Source organism: Ornithorhynchus anatinus, chromosome X5 (assembly GCF_004115215.2).
Source record: "Ornithorhynchus anatinus isolate Pmale09 chromosome X5, mOrnAna1.pri.v4, whole genome shotgun sequence".
NCBI classification, from domain to species: Eukaryota; Metazoa; Chordata; class Mammalia; order Monotremata; family Ornithorhynchidae; genus Ornithorhynchus; species Ornithorhynchus anatinus.
This window is the reverse complement of record NC_041753.1, coordinates 21,759,506-21,785,293: the sequence shown is the minus strand read 5'-3', so window position 1 is coordinate 21,785,293 and position 25,788 is coordinate 21,759,506. Positions and strand designations below refer to the sequence as shown.

General features: G+C 45.3%; 2 protein-coding genes across 6 annotated transcripts in view; both read left to right on the top strand.

Moving 5' to 3' along the window:
* The window catches only part of FSD1L (fibronectin type III and SPRY domain containing 1 like), a 57,724-nt gene extending 53,674 nt beyond the window's left edge, over window positions 1–4,050 (top strand). For 3 of the 4 annotated variants that reach the window (XM_007670637.3, XM_029056171.2, XM_007670638.3), the window contains one exon: window positions 2,960–4,050. In XM_007670637.3, coding sequence (XP_007668827.1) covers window positions 2,960–3,082 — 123 coding nt within the window. In that variant the 3' untranslated portion in view covers window positions 3,083–4,050. Of the gene's footprint in view, window positions 1–541; window positions 752–2,959 lie in introns of all 4 variants that reach the window. The other variant, XR_003756055.2, reaches the window with a different exon arrangement.
* Window positions 4,051–14,198: 10,148 nt separating this feature from the next.
* FKTN (fukutin) overlaps window positions 14,199–25,788 on the top strand; it is a 37,280-nt gene continuing 25,690 nt past the window's right edge. Inside the window, exons 1-3 of one of the 2 annotated variants that reach the window (XM_007670639.2) lie at window positions 14,199–14,277; window positions 16,937–17,117; window positions 22,264–22,323. In XM_007670639.2, coding sequence (XP_007668829.1) covers window positions 17,013–17,117; window positions 22,264–22,323 — 165 coding nt within the window. In that variant the 5' untranslated portion in view covers window positions 14,199–14,277; window positions 16,937–17,012. Of the gene's footprint in view, window positions 14,278–16,933; window positions 17,118–22,263; window positions 22,324–25,788 lie in introns of both variants that reach the window. The other variant, XM_001516066.4, reaches the window with a different exon arrangement.

Genomic DNA, 25,788 nt, shown 5'->3' with positions numbered 1-25,788 from the left:
ACAGGTTTAATCCCCATTTTACAGATGGGGCAATTGAAGCACAGAGGAAATGACTCACCAAGGTCACGCAGTAGACAAGTGGCGGAGCCAGGAATGGAACCCCATCCTTTTGACCCCCAGGCCCATCCTCTATCCACTGGGCCACACTGCTTCTCAGACCGGTTTTAAAGTGGAGTGGGATTCATCCTCCCAAGGTCGATTTTCACCCTCTTGAGTGGATTCTGCAGCGGCCCTTAACAACAATGGTCTCCACTGAAGAGAGCCACTCTTATCTGGGTCCAGCTTCTTGAAGAGAAACCCGTCCGGGTAGCTCCGTCCTGTAGCTCCCGTTTCCGTGCCCTTGACCCCCACTGCTTCCTGGGACCAGCAGCAGAACCCACCAGAGTGACCATCTGGCGTGGTCCCTTACCTTTGGAGAAGCAAGGGTTACCTATCGTAACCCGAGTTCTCCGAAGAGGGGTGGCTATGCCAGAGGATCACCCCCGCCCTCCTCCCCCTCTCTCGGGGAGGGTGCCTTTTCTCTTTGTGCTCTCTTTGGCAGGGCTCTGACTGTCGGGAAACTGGAGGGGACAGAGGCCCTGCCTCCCTAGGAACATGGGAAGGAAGGGTTGGAGGCTGACCTCTTTCTGGTCAGGCTGCCTGCTATCTAGGGAGGCAGCCCCTTAATAAGGATGAGTCCAGGGGGATCTGGGAGCGGCTACCAGAGTGTTCATCTGGCGGGTCTACACACCTTCAGAGTACTCAGGTTACGGTAAGTAACCCTGGCTTCCACCCACCCTGCTCTTCCCCCTTCCGTCCTCTCGATGTGCCTTCCTGAAGCATATCTTATTAGCTCACAACCACGATCGTCCCGTTACGTTTAACTGAGGTCTGATTACACATGTTCATAGAAAATGAAAAGTGGTTCGGTCTTGAAACCTCATTGGCGGTTGTCCTCAAAATGGCACCGTTTCTCATGTGATTGTTTAAGTGTTGTTTCAAGTCTGGTGCAAAATTGAAGAGGTTCTCACCTAAATAAAATAGGAAATTCTGAGGGGGGGGGATGGGGAAGCTCTATCCAGAAAATATTTGGGTTATTTGTTAAGCACGTAACGCTGTGCCGAGGACCGGATATTTACTCCAAGATAATCAGGTTGGACATACTCCCTGTTATGGGCAGGGATCGTGTCTGCAAATTCTTTTGTATTGGACTCTCCCAAGCACTTTGTACAGTGCTCTGCACTTAGTAAGTGCTCAATAAATACCATTGATTAATTGTCCCATGTAAGGCTCATAGTCTAAGTAGGAGGGAGAACAGGTATTGACTCCTCATTTTACAGATGAAGACACCGAGGCATGGAGAACTTAAGCAACTTGGTCACACAGCAGGCAAATGGCAGAGGCAGGATTAGGACCCAGGTCCTCTGACTCCCAGGCCCGGGCTCTTTCCACTAGGCCAACTCTTCAGATTCATGAGAAAGCACCAATATTCCATGGAATAAAGAGACTTCTGTCAAGACCTGTTCACTTTAATAGGGAGTAAAAACAATGCTAGTTTAAAAAAAATAATCAGACCATGGATTTTTCTTAATGGTGAAAATTGGTCTTTCTCCATTTTTCTCAAACTGAAAGGGGATTGTGGAATAGTACATGTAGTTGCAATAATTCAGGATTGGTTTGGAATTAGGTTGAAAGTATGTTTACCTCATGCAGACATGGGGTTTTTGACCATTATGTTCTCCTATCCTATAAGTCTTCTCATGGCTGGAAGGCTTCTTGATATACATTTTACATCTTCCTCTTCCATTCCCCCTTCCCTCTGTAAAAAGAGTGTAGGTAAACTGGAAATGTTTCTTCTGTTCTTTCTGCATGCATAGTATAACTGGTAGTAGAAAGCAATCCTATTGAGTGCTTACTGTATGCAAAGCACTGTACTAAGCATTTGGGAGAATACAATATAACAAATAATCGTAATAGTATTTATTAAGTGCTCACTGTGTGCAAAGGACTGTACTAAACACTGAGAAACAATACACAGATAAAAATCAGGCATGGTCCTTGGACCCCAGAGGGTCTCATAATCTAAGAATAAGGGGTGGGAGAGGGTTGACAACAGACACAGGCATAAAGTGACCAGAGTGATGATAAATACAACTAGAGCCATAAGACACTGTGGCTAGAGGAGCAGAGTTTCAGGCACCTGGTGGCTAAATCCAACGGTCACTTCTCTGTGCCTCAATTCTCCCATTCTCCCGCTGAGATTGTGAGCCCCGTGAGGAATTTATCAGTGGAGGATCGGAGACTGGTCAGGAGGGAATCTGTGGCCCCTCATTGTCTGTAAGACGGGGATTAAGACTGTGAACCTCCTGTAGGACTCGGACTGTATCCAATCTGATTAGCTTGTATCTACCCCAGCGCTTAATACAGTCCCTGACACATAGTATGTGCTTAACAAATACCATTCAGACAGGAAAGGGGGGAACAGAGTGTGGATTTTGCATGTTTTCTTCCTTTTATCTTTTCTACTGTATTTTGTTCTCTGTAGCCAAATAACAGCACTTCTCAAATTGGGTTAATTTGAAACAACCACACATGCTAAGCTGCTTAAGGTACAGATTTGCTGGAGTCCAGGCTATGACTCTCTCATAGGCGGGATTAGTAGTAAAAAAAAAAAAACAACAAAAAAAATCCCATGAACTTTCACCCTGGGACTGGGCTCTCCCCGCAAGTTTAGGTTTGAGGTCAAGCCTGCGATTTTTCCTAGTCAGAGGACCTAAAAAGAGTATTATACTAGAAAAATCTTAAAAAAGCCTCTTGCCATGTGCAGACATGGGATGTGTCAAACTGTGACCTTATCTCACAAGTGACCTTAAATGTATTTCGGCATCTTTTCCATTCAAAGAGAAAATGAAGAAACATTTCCCATGTGGATCACTTGGAAACCTCTGACTTTCGCTCTGTTTTCGATCTTTCCCTGTAGGTGTGGGGTGGCGGACTTTCTTTGAGTACCGGGATGCAGGTGCCAAGTGCTGTGAAAACACTGCAGAAGAGTGAAAATGGAATGAGTGGTTCGACTGGTAGCTTGAACAATGTTGCTCAGTAATGAATCTGTGCAGAAAATGTTTACTCCCATTTTGATGGGAGTGGTTTTCTTGTTTTGGAGCGGGGTTTTTTTGTTTGTTTTTGGTCCAGTTGCAGGAGTTTTTGAGCAGTGGATTAATTGGAGTTGCTTCCCAACCTGGGTACTGAAGCCTAGCAGATAGAAAAACCATAGACATGCCTTCCTAAAACGTAGGTGGGGAAATAGACAACGGTAGCAGCGACCTTTAACTTTTAGATGAAAATTCTTTCTTTTTTTTTTTTAAGTGTCCTGGGTGCCATCGTGCTAAAATTTAGTTCTTTCCTTCTTTTCCCCCTGTTTTCTTCCCCACTCTTCACTGTCTAGTTGGGGGGCCCTCACAAAACCCTCCATGACCGAGAGTGAGGGCAGTCTCTGAAGCCGGGGCCAGGAGGCGTTATATTTGGGGGAGGCTAGGGGGAAGGAAGGAGTGGGAGACAGAAGGACTCTTGTCTCTCTCCTCTCCCCACACCCTCACCAGACTGGGGAAGGAAGAAAGTTGTTGAGAAGCCTCTTGGTAATGTGCAGTGAGGTGGCATTCCTGGAGTAAACATCTGCTGCACCCCTTAATGGCCTCTCCCAAAACAAGGCATGGTCCTCCTGGAAGTGTGATTAGCACCCACCCATATGTGTTAATCACTAACCCCTTAGGTGGGCTGAGGAGGAGGAGCAGGAGGCCGAAACTACTCCTTTCAAAGAAATTCCTCTTACCAATCCATCAGTCAGGCAATGGTATTTCTTGAGCGCTTACTGTGTGCAGAACACTGTACTAAGGGCTTTTACTAAAGTCGGTAAACACAACCCCTGCCCACAGTGAATTTATAGTCTACAGGGGAAATGTCCCTGGGGTGGTGGATTAGGGTTCATTGCTTCTCAGAATGAGTAATAATTATGGTACTTGCTAAACGCTTACTGTGTGCTGGACACTGTTCTAAGATCTGGGATAGATACAAGATCATCAGATTGGACGTAGTCCTTTTTTTTTTTTTTAATGGTATTTGTTAAGCACGTACAATGTGCCAGGAACTGAACAAAGCGCTGAGGTGGCTACAAGCCAATCAGGTTGGACACAGTCCCTGTCCCACATGGGGCTCACAGTCTTTATCCCCATTTTGTAGATGAGGTAACAGACCCATTGAAGTGACTTGCCCAAGGTCACACAGCAGACAAATGGCCGAGTCAGGATGAGAACCCAGGTCCTTCTGACTCCCAGGCCCAGGCTCTATCCACTGGGCCACGCTGCCTCTCTCCCACTGTCTGGGTGTAGGCCAGGTTCCTGGACCCAGTTGGATGGCTACCTCTCGGGGTATCCCAGCCACAGCCCTCCTATGCCCACTATGGAGGATCCAAAGCCAACCTCGCCCCAGCAGGCTCTTCCCCTCAAATGAGATAGCAGTTTCTCTCTCTCTCTCTCTCTCTCTCTCTCCCTCCCCCTCCCTTTCTCTCTCCCCCTCTCTCTCCCCTCTTCCGCCCCCCCCATTCCCATGCACTTGGCCTCTGGCCCATGCCTTACCCCAGGCCTCAGCCGCTTCACCAATCAAATGACTTTTGAGAAGCAAGCCGCATTCGCTGCTCTTTACCATTTGCACCAGACTCTGGGCAGCCACTACGCACTCTGCCCTCACCCAGAATAAAGCTGGAACACATCGACACCCCCAACCGCCCCCCAGTCTTCAAGAACTGGTAGATCTTCCCCAGGTCCATGTGCCTTCCATGTGCCCCCCGGTGGCAGACCCCTCCTCGAGTGACGAGAATTTACGCCAGCTCTCCGTGGCGCCATGTGGGTTGACATGTCATTCCTCTAACTGGTCAGGTCAGTCTCCCAAGCCTGTCCCACAACTCTTCCCACACATCTCATTTTCCCTCCATGCACACCGTACCGGATATCTCGGGCACAGTGTAGCCTCTCAGCGCCAATCCTTGTCCCCCGTGGGGCTCCCCGTTATGACCCTGTAGACCCAATATGAATTCTTGATGATGGGTAAAATGTGAGGATTGTCACCTCATTTGGAAGGGTTCTTTTCAGTATGAATTACATTTATAGGCCTTCTCCCTAGTATGAATTATCTCAATAAGGAGAGCATGGTATTTAAAGGGTTTCCCACATTCATTACACACACACACATATATATATATATATATATATATATATACATGTGTATGTGTGCATAATATATATACATATACTCTGATGTTCAATAAGGAGAGCATGGTAACTAAAGGCTTTCCCATGGTCATTACAGTCATAGGATTTCTCTCCATTCTGAATTTTTTGATCACTAAGATGTGACCTTAATTTATAGGCTTTGCGGACCTTCATAGAACTTATTTTCTGTGGGCTTCTTTCCCATTTCTGAAATCTCCAGCCCGATTAGGGAATTTTCTCAGTGTCCCCCCAGAGACTAAGCTGCCTTCAAATTCAAATGTGCTTCTTTGAACAGAAACAATGCAAATATTCTGTTGGTGTCTTTTCGGTGTTGCCCTATACCAGTCCGTGTCTTCACATATATCACAGTTTTGGGGGAATAGACTCCTTTAGCCTCAGTTGCGGCTTTACAATCTGGGCAGGGTTCAGGCAGGGCATCTCTGTCTTCAGCATCCTGAAGATGCAAGCCCCAAGGGGCCTTTCCCTACCTTCAACTGGGTGGTCGAGAGCCCTTTGTGAGACAGGGACCGTGTCTTAACTCCCACCTATGTATTCTCTCCCAGTGCTCAGTACAGTGCTTTGCACACCGTAAGCTTTAATAAATACTATTACTATGGCTCTGTGAGGCTCCTGCTGCCCAATTCCCTGCAATTTAAAGAGCAGAGTCCCCTTTAAGAGCCAGACCTAGTGACCTAGGCTGCCTTTGGAGAGAGGCCAAGTGTCCGCTCTGGTGGTAAGGTGGAGCGGGGGCACGATTTTGGAAGTCAGCTGAGATCCCTTTAAAGCCAAGGCCAGAACTCAAGCCTTTTGAGCCCCTGCTGTTAATCCAGCCCTGCCGTGCTGTAAAGATGAAACAGAATGTAAATTTAGGGACATTGTAAGTGCCCTTTTTCTTACTCCACATGTCTTACTTAAGTGGGGGAATTGTCTGTGATCATGACGTAATTACTAATAAGCCCCAAATTTTCTAGTAGGAACCGTTGACTGGGATAAATCTAGTCCTCCAAATAAATAACTGTACAAAGCAAATATGAGACTTGAATGAAAACATAAAACCTCAGTTATGAGTTAGGAATTTTCAGCCATTAAAAGCAGTTCAATTTCCTAGTGTGTTGAATCCCTTCTAATATCTCTTCTTTACCTGTCACTTCTTAGCCCTCCACCTCCACTAATCCTAATATCCAAGAGGAACGGAAGCTCTGTGTAATTCTCCACGCTCTTGGGAAATTAGGAGCTCTCTGACCAAAAAACTCCCCATCTCTGTTTTAGAGAAAGAAACTTTTTCCCCAAACCCTGTAACTTAACATCTGGTGCTCCTTGCTGAGGACAAGTAATATCCTAAGTCCCCAAACAATTTACATTTTCCCACTGCAGCATTCTCCCCTCTGCCTCCCAAGTTTCCAGAAAAATGTAAAACTGTCATTTTTACAAAGAATTTTAGTAAGATTACTAAATTGAATCAGGGTTCTATCATGCTTTTTTATAAAAGGATTCAGGCCTCTGCCCTGTTTTCTTAGGCCGTGCCTACAGAGCCTGAGAAGTGAAGTGGAGATTTAACAGTTACCCACTTGCTTTCATCTATGTGGATCATTGTACTCTCTCAAGTGCTTAGTACAGTGCTCTGCACACTGTAAGCACTCAGTAAATTCCATTGTTTGATGGAGACAGGCTGGATCATTCAGGTAGGAAAAAAAAAATCCAGAGAAGCAGTGTGGCTTAGTGGGAAGAACATGGGTCTGGGAGTCAGGGGACCTAGGTTCTACTCCTGGCTCTGCCACTTGCCTGCTGTGTGACCTTGGAAAAGTCGCCTAATTTCTCTGTATCTCAGTGTCCATATCCGTGACATGGGGATGAAATACCCAATCTCCTTCCCACTTAGCCTGAGAGCCCCATTTGGGACAGGTGTTGTGACCAACCTGATTATCTTGCATCTACCCCAGCGCTTGGCACATAGTAAGCACTTAAATACCACAGTTGTTATTACTATTATTTAGCACGTGAATGATCCAGTTTGTGTTGTTAAACTAACCAGATAGTTGTCAAGATCTCACCTTAGTTGGTATAGTACTGGCCACAGAAAGGTTCACAGTGTAGAATAATTTGAGTGGAGAATATGGCTAAGGTGTTTTCAAATGTAAAACAGGTACCTCCATGCCTTTGAGAGCACTTTCCTTCTGGTTTCCCTTCTTAAAAAGAACGCCATTTGAAAATAATGTAAGATGTTCTGGTCCCTAAGTACCCTAGGAAAGAATTTATCGGTTCCTCGTTCTGTTAGCAAACCAGAGAGCAGTAATCCAGTGGGCAAGCTAGTGGTGTTACTGAAGAAGCTGAATGGAACACTAAGTTACCATAGTAAATGCTAAACAGAAAAAGCCAAAAAAAAGTTCACGTGTAAAATATTTTGCACTGAAGCGTCACTTTTATTTTCACTGCGTGTCCCGGTTGAATCAGTGCCTTCCTTCTCTCCAAGTAAGGTCCAGCCATCTGCCCTGTCCAACTTCAGCTAAGGATGTGATGAGAGCACTTGGGTTTCAGATTGATGATAAACTTCCAGAAACAAATTCAGGAAAGATTTTAAATTTCCCTGGTGGAGCATTTACCATTAACACCTATTTAACATCTGAGTTTACGTCTCAGATTTCTGATAAAAATGAGTTTAGTAAAGCCAGTCCCAGTGAACTTCACCTGCTAACCCTTTAAATCACAACTGTTATTACTCCTCCTTGATGTTTAGGATTTTATTACTCTTACTGTGTTTCTCTTTTTAGGATTTTATTACTCTTACTGTGTTTCTCTTTTAAGAGTTGTTAGCTTAATGAACAGAGCATACGCTTATATTTTGTTTCAGTTTGGCTAAGTTTTTGTTTAAATTGAAGGAAGGATACCTTCAATGCTGCTCTCTGACTAGACGATAACCTATCTCTAAACAAAATGTTATGGATATAAAGTGAGAGAATTCAGACAAAGTAGGAGCCTTTAATCAATTACGTGACCACATTTTTTATCTAATTTTAAGGAAGTCTGCAATAGGAAAACATTGATTTTGCACAGAGGTAAATAACACATTAAGGAAGGCTAGGTGTGAAACATATCAGGAATTTTGTACCTGTGTAAGTACAAGTGTGTAGCAGGCTATCTATACTTTTAAGACTGAAACTGTTGAAAAGCAAAATGTTCTGAATATGATTGTGCAGCTGTTGGATGGTGGTTGTTTTTTCTGCTATCAGTTCAACTCCATGTTGGTCTCAGTAAACTGGATAAAGAGGTGAAGGAATCGCTCTAAGCACTTTAGATAAAGTTTGGGGGTTTGTTCAGATTGGAATTTGACCCTTTGGGTTTTCTCCTAACCACGTGGCGACGGTTCGCATAGCAGATTTTGTACTTACACAGTGCAAGGTAGTATAAATGGCTAAAGATTATTTTAGAAATTCGATTGGCTGGAGAATTAATGAAGGCATTGTTAGGCCAATCATGTCTGTGATTTGATTTTATAGTGGTTCCCCTTTTAACTAATTCAACAACTGCGATCATGGCATTGCTGGTGTCAGCTGGGCTGGAGCTGCTTGCTACATAATGTAAAGTATGGTTTTACCCAGTATGTATCCAAAAGAGCATATTTGCTTTCGTTTGCCCATTTTCAAGATTAAAACGTGCATGTTTTCTTGTGTGATGATTTTCCTGGCTGTTCTTTTTTGCAAGCAATGAGTCCTGTGCTCTCTTCCAGAACTCCAGGAGGTGTTACAACAAGCCTTTAAAAACCAATCCCTCTCTGTCCCCTTTGGTTTTCTTTGCCTACCAGTTCTGCTTCTCCCCGGCACACCTATTTCATCTGTGTTCAGTCGATGATGGAAAGGGAATAGTGTGGTTGAGGCAGAACTTCCAGTAGCCCTGACTGTGAACATGCACATGCACCATCCCTATAAATCCGTCGTACATACTGTAAATTGCTTATTTATTTCTGTTAACATCTGTCTTCCCGTCTAGACTGTTAGCTTGTTTTGGGCAGGAAACGGGTTTACCAACTCTGTTATAGTGTACTCTCCCAAGCAGCATGGCCTGGTAGATAGAGCTCGGGCCTGGAAGTCAGAAGGACCTGGGTTCTAATCTCGGCTCCACCACTTGTCTGCTGTGTGACCTTGGGCAAGTCACTTCACTTCTCTGGGCCTCAGTTATCTCATTTGTAAAATGGGGATTGAGACTGAGCTCCATGTGGGACAGGGACTGGATCCAAGCTGATTAGCTCCTATCTACCTAAGTGCTTAGAACAGTGCTTGACACATAGTAAGTGCCTAATAAATACCATTATTATTATTGTTGTTGTTGTTAAGGACTAAGTACAGTGCTCTGCACACAGTAAGTGCTCAGTAAATACTATTTATTCATTGACTGAGCATTTACTGTGTGCAGAGCACTGAACTCAGTACCTCGGAGAGGACAGTATGACAGAGCTGGTAAACACATTCCCTACCCACAGTGATCTTACGGTCTAGAGGAGGGAAACAGACAATAAAATACATAAATTATGGATACGGATATAGGTTCTGAAGGGCTGAGGGTGGGGAGAATAAAGGGTATAGATCTAAGTGTGTGGGTGATGCAGAAGGGAGAGGGAGTTGGGGAAGTGAGAACTCAGTTGGGGAAGGCCCCTACCGTGTCTGGACGATTTAAAATAACTTTTCTGTGTAATGGGTTCACACAAAATGGCAGGTTCTTGAGTTGATATTATGGTTTTCTGTAAATGAAACCGCTGTGAAATCATTAGATTTCAAAGGGCAGTGATTTGGAAAGTGGAGAGAGTAGAGTGACAGATTATTTAAGATATATTACAATATTATGGCATCTGATGCCAGGCTTAAAAAAAAATAGAGGCTAGTACTACTCTTTCAGGAGTTAAATTTTGTTCCACGATAAACCGGAGCGGAAGGCGGCGGGGATCTCATATACCAACTTCGCTGAAGCATTTCTAGCAGGAATGGTTCCAAATAAAATATTACTGTGTATTCAGATGTTTCCAAAAAGCACTGCTCCCCTTTCTCACTGAAACCATTTTCATTGACGTTTGTTCACCTGGTGTCTAAGTGTCATGTCCTACAAAGAAATGTGCCCTTGCACAGACAGTAACACGCATCACTTGTGTCCTCGCCCATTTCAGAAGCCATTGTTAAGTATGAGTTCTAGAGTGACTTCATAGGGTTAGAGGTCTTTTCCACTTCTTCGAGGAAACCAGGGAAAACCCAAAACAACAGCAGCAAAGATTTCCAGCCAACCGGAAAGCACCAGGGACATTTAAAGTGGGGTCCGTGGGGACATGGACTGTTATTTCAGGGGCCAGTGTGGCATACCGATAGTAGATGATGATCGATTAATCGGTGGTATTTATTGAGCGCTTACTGTGTGCACAGCATTGTACTAAACTCTTGGGAAAGGACAATATTATAGTCCCACAGTAATTCCGCACATATCCGTAATTGATTTGTTTATATTGACATCTGTCTCCCCTTCTAGGCTGTAAGCTAGCCGTGGGCAGGGAATGTGTCTGTTATATTGTGTTGTATTCGACCAAATGCTTAGTATAGCGCCCTGCATATAGAGTTCAATAAATATGACTGATTGATTAATACAGAGTTAGCAGATGTGGTCCCTGCCTGTGATGCCTAGAAAATAACAAAATTTAATATGTGGGATGTCTATGAGCCTTAATCAACCGATCAGTGGTATTTATTGAGGGCTTAGGGCATCCAGACCACTTTACCCAACATCTTACAGCAGACAAGTGGCAGAGCCGGGATTAGAATCCAGGTCCTTCTGGCTCCCAAGCCTGTACTCTATCCTCTAGGTCACGCTGCTTCTCCAAACATATGATAGAAGTGGATTTTTTTGGCAGTAGTTGGGGAGAAAAATATCTAAATCAAGTGTGAAAGACTTGACTGGAGTCGGATATAGAAACTTCTTATTTAGTTTACTGTAAAACCTGAATTTAGCTCATCTTTTGCCTATGACCCATGGCTCTCAAACCTACACCCCCCATAAAACTAATATTACCATATGTCCAAATTTTTGTGTACCTATAAATGTTAATGACTCAGTGTCTCCTGTTATAATTAAATTGGGAGCAGTCAAATTCCGGTTAGCTTGGATGCTCAATATATCGGGCAAAATATTTGTATTTAGAAGGCCAGGGAATTAAGGCAGGGAGACGCACGTGGGAAATGGACTGTATCCAACCTGATTAGCTTGTATCTTACCCCAGCACTTAGAATGGTGCCTGGAACATAGTAAGCACTTAAGAGATACCATTTAAAAAATCACTAAAGATTCTATAGCTGGAATATTAACTAGCCTGAGTCCGTTTGCTTAGATTTCGGGGTAGGTCTAGTCTAAATGTCAGTGCACTTGGTCTAGAGGACATTTGTTGGATTTGCCCAGTCCACTTTTGGATGAGATGAAAGGATTTCAGATACTTTGGTTACTGTGGACCTGGTCACTCATCTCAATAAATTTCTTGTGTTTACAAACTGGACTAAAATAATAACTGATCAATTTAGTGTGTAATTTTTAAAAATGGTATTTAAGCACTTACTTTGTGCCAGGCACTGTACTAAGTGCTGGGGTAGTTACAAGGTATTCAAGTTGGAAACAGCTCATTTCCCACATGAAGTTCACAGTGTTAGTCCCCATGTTACCGATGAGGGAACTGAGGCACAGAGAAGTGAAGTGATTTGGCTAGGATCACACAGCAGACAAGTGAAGAAGCAGCAGAGAGGCAGTGTGGTCTAGTGGCTAGAGCCTGGGCCCCCCCTTTTTTTTTTTCTTTATAGTATTTGACTCTGTGTCAAGCACTGTTCTAAGGACCGGGGTAGATACAAGCTAAACAGGTTAGACAAAGTCCATGTCTTACATGAGGCTCGCAGAATTAGTAGCCTTTTTACAGATAAGGTAACTTAGGCCCAGTGAAGTGACTTTCACAAGGTCACACAACAGGCAATGGCAAGGGTCGGAATTGGAACCCAGGTCCTTTTAACTCACAGGCCTGTGCTCTATCCGCTGAGCCCATTTCTTCCAACACTGGGTTACACTGAATCTGATGGAGGAACATTTCCTAATTCTGCTGTTGTGTTCTCTCTGGGGCATGAAATAAAAACCCATTCTGGCAGAACTGAGTGTACATCTACTTAAACGGTGTTTACTGAACACCCACCATGCGCTACAAGGTAAACCGTCACTGCCAGGTTGAGTGGCTCTTCATCCTTCAAGTCTTTCCATTGGACTGGCCTCAGAAAAGGGGCACTTCTGGGAAGTGAGTTTCTTCTATCCCTGGTCTCCTGGATTATTTGACCAAAAAACTGTGGGTTTGTGGGTGTGCACACTGCTGACATTTTTCTATTTTCCCCCTTATCACACCTTCCTAGTCACAATTGTGATTTTAATATTTGCCTTTCTCATAACCAACCACCCAGCTCTGTGAAAAACCTATTCACTGTTTTATGCAGTGGTTATGAAACAATCTGTGGTATTTATTGAGCGCTTACTATGTGCAGAGCACTGTAATAAGTGCTTGTGAGAGTATGGTACAGCAGAGATGGTCATCATGTTCCCTGCCCACAAGGAGCGTTTTGCTCAATAATAGCACGTAACCCCAATGAGATCATAGCAGTGCCCGCAGCTGAAGAGGAGCAAAGAAATGTTGGAGGCTACAAGTACTTCGTGGGCCAGAAGCAGAGTGGCCAAGTGGAGAGACCCCGGGCCTGGGAGTTAGAAGGACCTGGGTTCTAATCCCAGCCCCGCCACGTGTCAGCTTTGGGACCTTGGACAAATCACTTCACTTCTCTGTGTCTTGGTTCCCTCGTCTGTAAAATGGGGATAATAATAATAATAATAATGTTGGTATTTGTTAAGCGCTCACTATGTGTAGAGCACTGTTCTAAGCGCTGGGGTAGATACAGGGTAATCAGGTTGTCCCATGTGAGGCCCACAGTTAATCCCCATTTTACAGATGAGGTAACTGAGGCCCACAGAAGTGAAGTGACTTGCCCACAGTTGCACAGCTGACAAGTGGCAAAGCCGGGATTCGAACCCATGACCTCTGACTCCCGAGCCCGGGCTCTTTCCACTGAGCCATGAAGAGTGTGAGCCCCATGTGGGACAGGGACTGTGCCCAAACTAAGTTTGCATCTACTGCTGTGCTTAGTACAGTGGCTACTCATGGGGCACTACAGTAGTGATGATAATGATGGTATTTGTTAAATGCTTATTATGTGCCAAGCACTGTTCTAAGCACTGGGATTGATACAAGGTCATCAGGTTGTTCCACGTGGGACAACCATGTCCCCATTTTCCAGAGGAGGTCACTGAGGCCCAGAGAAGTGAAGCGACTTGCCCAAGGCCACACAGTGACAAGTGGCAGAGCCGGGATTAGAAGCCACGTCCTCTGACTCCCAAGCCCGGCCTCTTTGGGGATGAAGAGTGTGAGCCCCACGTGGGGCACCCTGATTGCCTTGTATCTACCCCAGCACTCAGAACAGTGCTTGGCACATAGGGCTGAGTCAGAGGTCATGGGTTCGAATCCCGGCTCTGCCACTTGTCAGCTGTGTGCCTGTGGGCAAGTCACTTCACTTCTGTGGGCCTCAGTGACCTCATCTGGAAAACAGGGATTAACTGTGGGACAACCTGATAACCCTGTATCTCCCCCCAGCACTTAGAACAGTGCTCTGCACATAGTAAGCGCTTAACAAATACCATGGGGGGCGGTGGGGGCAGGGACTGTCTCTCTGTTGCCGAATTGTACTTCCCAAGGGCTTAGCAGAGCGCTCTACACACAGCCAGCCCTCAAGAAATACGAACGAACGAAGGAGAGAGCTGCTGGTCCACGGGCCCTGCGGGGCTTGGCGGGGAGGGCCGTGCCTGGCGGGAAGGCGCATGCGTGCCCGGACATTCGGCCAGTGAGTGTCACGACCCGTTTGCTTTACGGTCGCCTCTGCTTTTGCAGCCTTCGCCGCCACTGTCGTCAAGCGAGCGACCTCCCGCCACAGCGCAGGTAAGGGGAGACCGCCTCACCGGCCGGTCCGGCTCTGCCCCCCTCGTCTCCAGGCCACCGCTCCCCGCCCCCGTGCCCTACCCTGGCTGTCGCCGCCTCTCCCCTCGAGCAGCCAATCCGGCATTTATTCAGCGCTTCCTGTGGGCGCAGAGCGCTGTACTAAGCGCCCGGGAGAGTCCAATTCATTTAATTCACTCGATCGTATTTATTGAGCGTCTCCTGCGGGCAGAGCACCGTCCTAAGCGCTTGGGAGAGTATAGAGTCGGCAGACGCGTTCCCTGCCCCCAACGAGCTTGCCTTAACAATAGTAATAATGGTATTTGTTAAGCGCTGACTAGGTGCCAAGCCCTCTTTTAAACGTTGGGGTAGATCCAAGGTCATCAGGTTGGCCCATCTGGGGCTCACAGGCTTCATCTTCATAATAATAATGTTGGCATTTGTTAAGCGCTTACTATGTGCAGAGCACTGTTCTAAGCGCTGGAGGAGATACCGGCTAAGCAGGTTGTCCCACGTGAGGCTCACAGTTAATCCCCATTTTACAGATGAGGGAACTGAGGCACAGAGAAGTTAAGTGACTTGCCCACAGTCATACAGCTGACAAGTGGCAGAGCCAGGATTTTACAGATGAGGTTACTGAGGCACGCAGAAGTTAAAGTCACACATCTGATAAACGGCGGAGCCTCCACCAGATAATACTACTACTATTAGTGGTAGCAGTAGTAGTAATAATACTAATAATTCTGGTGCTCGTTAAACGCTTGCTGTGCACCAGGCACTGTACTAAGCCCTGGGGTGGATACAAGCAAATCGAATTGGACCCAGCCCCTGTCCCACGTGGGCTCACAATCTTAATCCCCATTTTACAGCAGAGGGAACTGAGGCACAGAGAAGTGAAGTCATAATAATTATGGTATTAAGCACTTACTATGTGCCAGGCACTGTACTAAGCGGTGGGGTGGATACAAGCAAGTCGGGTTAGACACAGCCTCTGTCATTCATTCATTCGTATTTATAAATGAATAGTGCAGGGCACTGTACTAAGCGCTTGGAAAGTACAATTCATTAACTTAAAAGAGACAACCCCTGCCCATAACGGGCTCACAGTCTAGAAGACTGTCTAGAAGCCCACGTAGTGCTCAGTCTCAATCCCCATTTTACAGATGAGGTAACTGAGGCCCAGAGAAAAGGAAGTGATTTGCCCAAGGTCACCCCGCAGACAAGGGGCAGAGTTGGGATTAGAACCCATGACCTCTGACTCCCAGCCCCCGGCTCTAGCCACTACACCATTCCTTCTCTCCCCTGGACAAGGCGAGAGCCAGCGGAGCTACCGGAGAGAGATTCGGAAGCCACCCGTACTTCAGCCAGTCGAACTTGCCCGATCGGGGTCCCAACCCCCGAAAATAAAAGGGGTGCTGATGGCCTTGGGACCGAGGCAAAAGCTCATTAAAATCATCCTCCTCCCAAGTCGGATGCAGCGAGCGGGAGCCCAGCATCCAGAGCTGTGTGGATAACAAACTATACTGTCCTGCTGTGGAAGGAAATCAGAGTAAAATACATATTAGGACATTCACAGAGACTTTGGCTGTGGTGACCAACATATAACCATGTTGTGGGGGGTGTTTGGTTACATCTGAATGTGAAGTGTCTAGGTTTCAGATCAGTAAGACCCACAATCTTTTACTGTGAGTGTGAACACCAAAATCAAGATAGTGAAGTGGAAGTGTGAAGCCCCCAATAATCTCACCACCAAATATTCAGTCTTATTCATTGAGCACTTAACTGTGTGCAGAGCACTTTACTAAGCACTTGGGAGAGTACAGTCCAGTGCGTAGTATAGTCTCTGGCACAAAGTAAGCGCTTAACACATGCCATTACTATTACAATACAATAGTTGGGATACATGATTTCTGCCCTGAGCTCCCCTCTAGACTGGGAGCTCGTTACGGGCAGGGAAAGTATCTGCTAATTCTGTGGATTGTACTCTCCCAAGAATTTAGTACAGTGCTCTGCACATAGTAAGCACTAATAAATGCCATCGATCGATTAAAGGAACTTACAAGTTAGAGGGGGAGACAGAAAATGTTCAGGGAAACCTCTGGTGTCCAAGATTTGTGTGAGCTGGGGAGTGGAACTACCAGTAAGGAAGGTGGCAATGAGACGGTGGGTGAGGGAGGAAAGGAACAGCGGTACCTCCTGGGGAAGTTATCACCTTGTCCTCCCCAGCTCTTCAGGTTTTAGAAGCCGAGATGATGATAATTATAGTATTTGTTAACCATTTACTATGTGCCAAGCACTGGAGTAGATACAAGATAGGAAAAACGTAATCCCTTTCCCACATGAGGTTCACAGTCTAAGAAGGAGGGAGAATGGATTTAATCTCCATTTTACAGATGAGAAAAAGAAAGACTGAGGCAGGGAGATGTTAGGTGACTAACCCAAGGTCACACAGCAGGTTGTGGGCAGGGAATGTGTCTGTTGTACTCTGCACACAATAAGGGCTCAATAAATATGATTGACGGATTGAGTGGCAGAGCCGAAGTTAGATCACAGGTGGTCCGACTCCTAGGCCTGTGCCTTATCCACTGGGCCACGCTGTTAAAGATGAAAGTCCTCAAGTTGGTTTTCTGTTTTGAAATTTTGCTTTCTTCACACAAAGCAGGAGCTACCAATCACTCCAAAAAGATGAAAAGGGTCGAGCTACTTTCAAATGCCAATCGAGTGAGCCCCGAAGACTAATGAGTAGAATCAACAAGAACGTGGTTTTGGCTCTTCTAACTCTAACAAGTTCGGTGTTTCTGCTGTTTCAGTTGTACTACTACAAGCACTATTTATCATCAAAGGTAATTTTTTTCGCCTCTTGCCCTCTTCATATCAAAATTCAATTCAGTAGTATGTTTCTATCATCTCAGAGTATAAAAGCTATGTGTCTGTTATAAATGTTTCAGGTACACAAAATAAACTTCCATTGCAGTAGTTGTCATAGTGATAATAATTGTGGTTTGTGCTAAGCGCTTACTATGTGCCAAGCACTGTGTTAAAGTGCTGGGGTAGATCAAGATAATCAGGTCGGACACGGCCCCTTTCCCATGTGTGGTTCCCAATCAAAGTGGGAGGGAGACCAGGTTTTGAGTCCCCGTTTTACAGGTGAGGAAACTGAGGCACAGAGAAGTGAGGTGGCTTGCCCAAAGGTCACGCGGCAGCCAAGTGGCAGAACCGGGATTAGAACCCCGGCCTCTGACTCATAATAATAATAATAATGTTGGTATTTGTTAAGCGCTTACTATGTGCAGAGCACTGTCCTAAGCACTGGGGTAGACACAGGGGAATCAGGTTGTCCCACGTGGGGCTCACAGTCTTAATCCCCATTTTACAGATGAGGTAACTGGGGCACAGAGAAGTTAAGTGACTTGCCCACAGTCACACAGCTGACAAGTGGCAGAGATGGGATTTGAACTCATGACCTCTGACTCCAAAGCCCGTGCTCTTTCCACTGTGCCACACTGCTTCTCTTCTTGTGCACTGTGCCACACTGCTTCCTAGGCCCGGCCTCTATCCACTGGGCCTTGCTGCTTCTCAGCATATGTGTGTTTTATAGCGGTATGTGTTTGGGCTTGTGGGTGAAAGCAGAGGAGAAGAAAGTAGACAAATCAAGGGAAGACCTGAGTGGGTAGGGGAAGAAAACAGCCTGAAATAAGAAGAAAAAATAGTTCACATTTGCTGCCATAAGGTGATAGTTTTAACTTTTAAATGTTAACCCTTAAATTTCACGGAGGGCAATGATTTCCAATCCATTATTAGCAACGCCATATGTATTGTGCCCCTTTTGGGAACCCTATCAAATGAGGCTTGCAGAAGCGGTAATTTTGGTTATCCATGTCCTATACTCTTTTCCTGTCAGTAATAGCCGGGAAACATTGCTGAAGTAAAGTTGGTGAAGCGAAACTGTTTCGAATGGTAGAAAAGAAATGGTTAGTAGAATTTAGTAAGTCAGATATTTCACGACTCCAGACTCGTAATTCTACCGGCAGATTAGCATCTCGAAGCAAAGAATGGTAGTGCGTCATATTGGCCGAGTCACCCAGCAGTCGAGTCTCCTCCCAACCTCTTAATGCAGTGCTCAGGAGACTCTGTAAATATGACCGATTGATGGTTGACAAAGCAATTACATGAGAGAGGGACGTAAATGCCGAAATCCAACACAAAGACACGTTATGGCAGTGATTGGAAGCCAACAAACACATGAACACTACAGTTGTTTGGGGCAATTTTTTTTTTTTTTTTTTTTTGAACAAAGCATGTCGTCCTCAAGGCCATCGGTCAACTAATGGTATTTAATGAGCGTTTACTATGTGCAGAGAGCATTGTATTAAGCGCTTCAATGCAACAGAATTAGGGGACATGGTCCATGCCCATAATGAACTTACACATGGAACAGGAGACACCTGTGAAGCCGCCTTGGGGCGGACACTGCCGTTGCCCTCACCTGTTTCATGTGCTATGGTACTTTTGAGAAGAGGATGAAGGAAAAAAAAAAGGAATTTATGACGTTTTCTGGCACCTTGTGAGGTCAGAGGCTCGGTTTCTAATACCAGGGTCCTAATGCCCCCAGCAACAATTTATAGCCAGGGGAAGGACTGAGGTTGCCCCTGTCCTGTGACTTTCAGATTTTATATCCCCTAGAGGCATGGAAAGGATTTGGGGTTCAGCTAGCTTGTCCTGCCTTATGAGGGTTGGCTGCTGCACACATCCAGTCCGTCACCAATACCTGCCCGTCTCACCTTTACAATATTGCCAAGATCCACCCTTTCCTCTCCATCCTAACGGCGATCGTGTTGGTACAAGTTCTCATAATATCCCGACTGGATTATTATGTCAGCCTCCTCTCGGATTTCCCTTCCTTCTGTCTCTCCCCGCTCCACTGTATTCTTCATTCTGCTGCCCGGATCATCTTCCTACAGAAATGGTCTGGGCATGTCACTCCCCTCCTCAAAAACCTCCAGTGGTTGCCTATCAACCTTCTGACTCCCAGGCTCTGTCCACTACACCGTGCTCCGTAGTGGTAGCAGCAGCAGTTGTGGTGTTAGGACAGGGATCGTGTCTACTAACTTCATCGTTTTATACATTCCCAAGTACATAGTACGATGCTCTTCACAGAGTCAGCACTCAATAATAAGCCACTGATTGATTGGTATGAGTAACAGGGTTTTTAAAGCACCTGCTGGGTGCAAAACCTGATACTAAGAGTTGGAATTTTTACACACACACACACGTGTGTGTGTGTGTGTGTGTGTGTATGTATACAGGTGAGAATGAGACATGGTCCTTGTCTCCCAAGGGACTCGCAATCTAAAAGCATGTGGGGAGGATTGCCTAAAGAAAGATGAAACAATAAAAAAACATGACAAGGACAGTGGGAAGCAGCATGGCCTAGTGGAAAGAGCCCGGGCCTGGGAGTTGGAGAACTAATCCTGATTCCTCCGCTTGCCTGCTGTTTGACCTAGGGCAAGTCACTTAACTTCTCTGAGCTTCGGTTTCCTCAACTGTAAAATACGGATTCAGTACCCTTCTCCCTCCAGCTTAGACTGCGAGCCTTGTGGGACAAGGACTGTGTCTGACCTGAATGATTTGTATCTTCCCCAGTGCTAGCTCTGCCACTTGTCTGCTGTATGACCTTGGGCAAGTCACTTAACTTCTCTGTGCCTCAGTTCCCTCATCTGTAAAATGAGGATTAAGACTGTGAGCCCTATGTGGGACAAGGACTATGTCCAACCCAATTATCTTGTACCTACCCCAGTGCTTAGAATAGTGCCTGGCACATAGTAAGCGCTTAACACATACCATTAAAAATGACTTAGAAGAAAGAGTATAAGACTGGGAGTCAGGAGATCTAGGTTTTAGTTCTGGCACTGCCGACTGCCTGCTGTGTGACCTTGGGTAAGTCATTTAACTTCTCTAGGCCTCGGTTTCCACATCTATAAACCGTAGTGCTTGGGACACGCTAAGTGCTTCAAAAATATTATTCTCATTTTTAATGAAAATAATACTACTAAAGTGAGATCGATGGGGTACTGTAGCTAGAGGAGCAGAGTTTCAGGCCCCTCATGATTTGGAGTCCTAGTGTGTTAAAACATTTTAAAAGATTTATAGCTATAGTTTTTCTTTATATGACTCCTTAAAGCAATTTGGGATAACTATGTAGCTTCACTCGTGGGAGATTTTTTTTTTTAATGGTATTTGTTAAGCGCTTATTATGTGTCAAACACTGTTCTAAGTCCTGGGGTAGATGCAAGCGAATTAGGTTGGACACAGTCCCTGTCCCACATGGGGCTCCCAGTCGGAGGGAGAATAGGAGAAACGAGGGACCGAGAAGTGACTTGTCCAAAGCGACACGGCAAGTATTTGGCAGAGCCGGGATTAGAAGACAGGTTGCCAGACTCCAGGGCCTGTGCTCTTCCTGGGTAGGTGTTTATGTACCGAGCAGATCGGACAGGTGGGGATGCCGCATGAAGCCGAAGTGAGGCCTCCCCGTGCTGTCCTGCAGTACTCATTGAGCCAGATGGTTTAGCCCAGCCCTATTATCTCCACTGTGACAATGGCAGAGGTCAAGTCCAGCTGATTTCTTTGGTTCTGAGCAGGCCTCTTTGGTAATAATAATGATGGTATTTGTTAAGCGCTTATTAGGTGCCAAGCACTGTTCTAAGCACTGGCGGAGATACAAGATTATCAGGTTGGCCCAGGTGGGGCTCACAGTCTTAATCCCCATTTTCCAGAGGAGGTAACTGAGGCACAGAGAAGTTAAGTGACTTACCCAAAGATGCACAGCAGACAAGTGGCCACAGGTTCATGAGGAAATGTTGAGCCAGCTTGCTCGCCGGGCACCGATCTCGTCGATCTCACCACCGACCCTTTTACCGTCTCTTCCCTCTGGCCTGGAACTCACTCCCCTTCCATATTCATTCATTCAGTCCTATTTATTGAGCGCTTACTTTGTGCAGAGCACTGTACTAAGTGCTTATAATAATTATGGTATTTGTTAAGCGCTTACTATATGCCAGGCACTGTTCTAAGCACTGGAGTAGATACAAGGTCATCAGGTTGTCCCATGTGGGGCTCACAGTCTTAATCCCCATTTTAAAGATGTGGGAACTGAGGTCCAGAGAAGTGAAGTAACTTATCCAAGGTCACACAGCAGACAAGTGGCGGATCCGGGATTAGAACCCACAGTCTTCTGACTCCCAGGCATGTGCTCTATCCACTAAGCCATGCTGCTTCTATACCCACCAGACCATCACTTTCCCCACCTTCAAAGCTTTAGTAAGGTCCCATATCCTCCAAGAGGGCTTCCCTGATTGAGCCCTCTTTTCCCTGACTCCCTCTCCCTTCCGCATCGTTTACGCACTTGGATCTGTAATCTTTGGGCATTTGATATTCACTCCAGAACACTTAAGTACATAGCCATAAATCATTTATTTATATTAATGTCTGCCTTCCCCTCTAGACTGTCAGCCTCAGGGAACATGTTTACCAGCTCTTTTTTTTTATGGAATTGGTTAAGCGCTTAGTATGTGCCAGGCTCTTCAGGAAGCGCTGGAGTAAATACAAGGTCAGTGGGTTGTTCACAGTCCTAATCCCCATTTGACAGATGAGGTAACTGAAGCACAGAGAAGTTAAGTGACTTGCCCAAGGTATGATACTCTGTATGGTACTCTCCCAAGTGCTCGGTACAGTGCTCTGCATATAGTAAGAGCTCAAATACCATTGATTGAGTGATGTAGGGCCTCTGAGTAGCTCTAGACCTTCTCTGTAAGAGTTAAGGGATTCATCCCCTTTGCCACTGCTCTCCCTATCCTGCACTTTGCATAAAGAGCAAATGGGATCTGACGGGTGTGTGTGGAATATTGGTTTGGGTTTAGTTGGGTTTACAGATTTCCTAAAAGATCATACAATTTCTTTCTTTCTTTTTTTTCATTTTTTGGTTCTTGTTAGAATGGAGCTGGTTTCTCAAAAATCAGAGGCAGCCACGTGGGACAAGATAGCACACAATGGGTATGTACGATTTACAGTTAATTATTTTGAATGCAAAGGGCAGAGTTGAAAAGTGGTTAAAGCGAAATGCCAAACCTAAGCCAAAAAATAAATTGGAAATTTGTCAGAACTCTGGGAGACTTGCAGTGGTTGAAAGAAAACAGGAGGTTTAGCGAATGTATTTCATCAGTTCTCAAATTCAGAGCTTATGTGGGACTTTCTGATTTTTTTTTCCAGGTTAATTTGGTCTTGGTGAAAGGGGTGAGGTTGACAGCTCTTAAGATTGCATTTATTCTACTAGTATAGCGTGTAGTGTAGCATTAGTGTGCCTCACTGGAGAGAAGAGGAATTTCCGTCTTCATGGACCTATTCAATCGTCCGCTGTCAGAGAGATAGAAAGCTGTCCAATTGGGAATGGGCTCAGGTCACCAAGCACCCATCAGATGGTAATAATTCAAGGTCAATGCTGGTTCCCAGTGGATTTGAACTGTTGATGAAAGGGTGAAAGGCCACCCATCCTATTCCCTGCCCCTGAGCCACCCAGCCCAACGGTAGAGATGCGCACTTTGTTACCTCTTGTGTCTCTTTTTTTTTTTTTTTTGGCTGCTCATGGGTACATCTGGACTGCTCATGGGTACATCTGGAAGAGAGACATGAAGTGGTAGAAATTTCCCGTGGGGCTGTGGAGATATGTCCGGATTTAGGGACAGAAAAACTTAACCATTACTTGCTAAGCAGCTAAAAAGACTCCATCAGAGGACATTTTCTGCCGAATTTCTCCTCCACTCTCTCTGACCCAATCTGTCCATTGTTGAACGAGGAGTTGAGATGGGGGACATGACATTTAACTGGGAAATATACTGATGCTTTGGACTCCACAGAGGACTATATTCCAGCTTCCCAAGTGTATGGAGGGCCATTGATTCATTCACTCGTATTTATTGGGTGCTTACTGTGTGCAAAGCACTGTACTAAGTGCTTGGGAGAGTACTATATAACAACAAACAGACACATTCCCTGCCCACAACGAGCTTATGGTCTAGAGGGCCGCACACCAACTCCTCTCTGCCCACTCATCCTCCTGCCCCAAATGCTCCATTCAAGGTCTTGAGGAATTCTTATGTGACCCTGGCTTGGGCAGCTGCTTGCTCATCTTATCATCAGCAGGGTTCACAGAGCACTTTATCTTGTGCAGAGTGCTGTATCAGGGGCTGTGGGAAACGATAGAAGCAAAATAAGACCGGGCCCCTGCCCTGAATCAATCGATCAGAGGCATTGATTGAGCGCTTCCTGTGTGCAGAGCACTGGATTAAGCGCTTGGGAGAGGACAATACCACAGTCTCGGTAGGCACATCCCCTGCCGCTGAAAAGGAGCTTAAAACAGTAGAAAACAAAACGATCTCTGTCTCTCTGAAGAATGATGGTAAGCTCCTCTGTAAGACTCTAAACTCTTCAAGGGCCGGCATGTGTCTTTGACTTTTATCGCGCTCTCCTAAGTAGCTAGTACAGTGCTCTGCACACAGTAAATACTGCACTCACTAAATTATCACTGATTGAAACAGACGCACGTTTGGAAAGATCACATCCTCCTAATCAAAGGCATTGACAGCTCACTGGGTTGAAAAAGGAAAAAGCAGACCAAATTATGGAAATAGTTCTCAGAGGATGTGGTTTGCAGTTGACTTACAGTTAAATCAATCAAGAAATTATTTATTTATTGAGCGCTTACCGTATGCAGAGTGCTGTACTGAAGATGAACAGAATTGGCCCTAACACTTTTGAGAGTTTGATTATTCAACCTGCGGATTTAAAATCATTCAGGGATGGGCATCTTCTCACCATCGAAGGTACCAATATAGCACCACATCGCCACCGTCATCCCCAGTGATACTTAGCGAGCGCTTACCAGGGGCAGAGCACTGTCCCTGGCGTTTGGGAGAGGACAGTCCAACAGAGTCGGTAGACACGCTCCCTGCCCACGACGAGCTTATGATCTAGAGGCACCTGGTTCTTCTGTGGCAGTTGACCTCCTCATTGACCATCGTAAAAAAGAAGACATGTTTTCCCTACTCTCAAAGCATGCCCAGCCACGGATATTTGGCTGTTTACTCTGCTCGTCTGTAAAGTAGAGCAGTGTGGGAGCTTGTCAGTTTAAATTATTCAAAACAATGACAGCGTGATAGTTCTGAACCAGGAGCTTCTGACCTCCCCATAAGTAAGTCTCGTAGCTTCGTTCGCTTGCCCGGTGTTATTGTCGTTGCTCACTCGGCTTTTATTCAGTGGCTTTTTGAATTCTCCTCTTTTGATTGGCAGTTATCTCTGCTCGCCTTATTTAAATGCAAGTTCCAGAGCTTTCACCTTTTAAGTTATTCTAAGACATTTAACCCCATTTAGGCGTGCATTAACGTGTAACGGCCGGCTCCACTTGCAACAAAGCCTCGTTTCGGTAGAAATCTCTAACTTCTACAGAACCTGTCTGCCAGCTCTGTCATATTCATTCATTCATTCATTCAGTCGTATTTATTGAGCGCTTACTGTGTGCAAAGCACGGTACTAAGCGCTTGAGAGAGTACACTATAAGCAACAAACAGACTCATTCCTGCCCACAACAAGTGCAAGAGCTTAGCACAGTGCTCTGCACATACTGCTCAATAAATACAATTGATTGATGGATGGATGCGGAGAATGTTCTTGTGAGATTAGACGCGTTCCCTCCCCTAACACCGCCGCCAGAGCTTAGAGCCCCTGGATAGCACATTACTTAGGTATTTTAGTATGGTTAGGGTTTCTAACAAATAGTATCAAACTGCTTTATAGAAATACCAATCAATATACCCATTCTGAGCTCCCATTTTCCCTACAAGTCAGAAAAGAGACAACGACTGAAGGTTCAAAAGCTACAGAGCTGCTGGGAAGAATATTGGATTGTTTCATTTTTGCCCACCCTAGGTTTTCTAGTGCTACAGAGTTCTTTATAAATGGGCTTTCTCAAAATCCAGTAATTTCTTGGTTTGAATATTGTCTAATTCTAGGAAGCAAACTAGACTGCTGATCCTTGTAAACACCCTAAGGAGCCTTTTCACTCTTCCAGTCTTTTAAAAACAATGTAAGAAAATCTGTGTCATAATCAGGTCTCCTCTTTTTCTTACATGACTTAATGGAAAGAGCACAGGCCTGGGAGTCAGGAGGCCTGGGTTCTAATCCCACCTGTATGACCTTGGGCAAGTCATTTAACCTCTCTGTGCTCTAGTTTCCTCATCTGTAAAATGGGAATGAAATAGAGTGTAGGACAGTGACTGTGGCCGATCTGATAGTCTTGTATCTACCTCACACAGTAAGCACCTAATAAATATGATTATTCTTTGTCATGTGCTTTCCACTTCATTCAATTGTATTTATTGAGCGCTTACTGTGTGAAGAGCACTGTACTGAGTGCTTGGAAAGTACAGTTCGGCAACAGATAGAGACAGTCCCTACCCAATAACG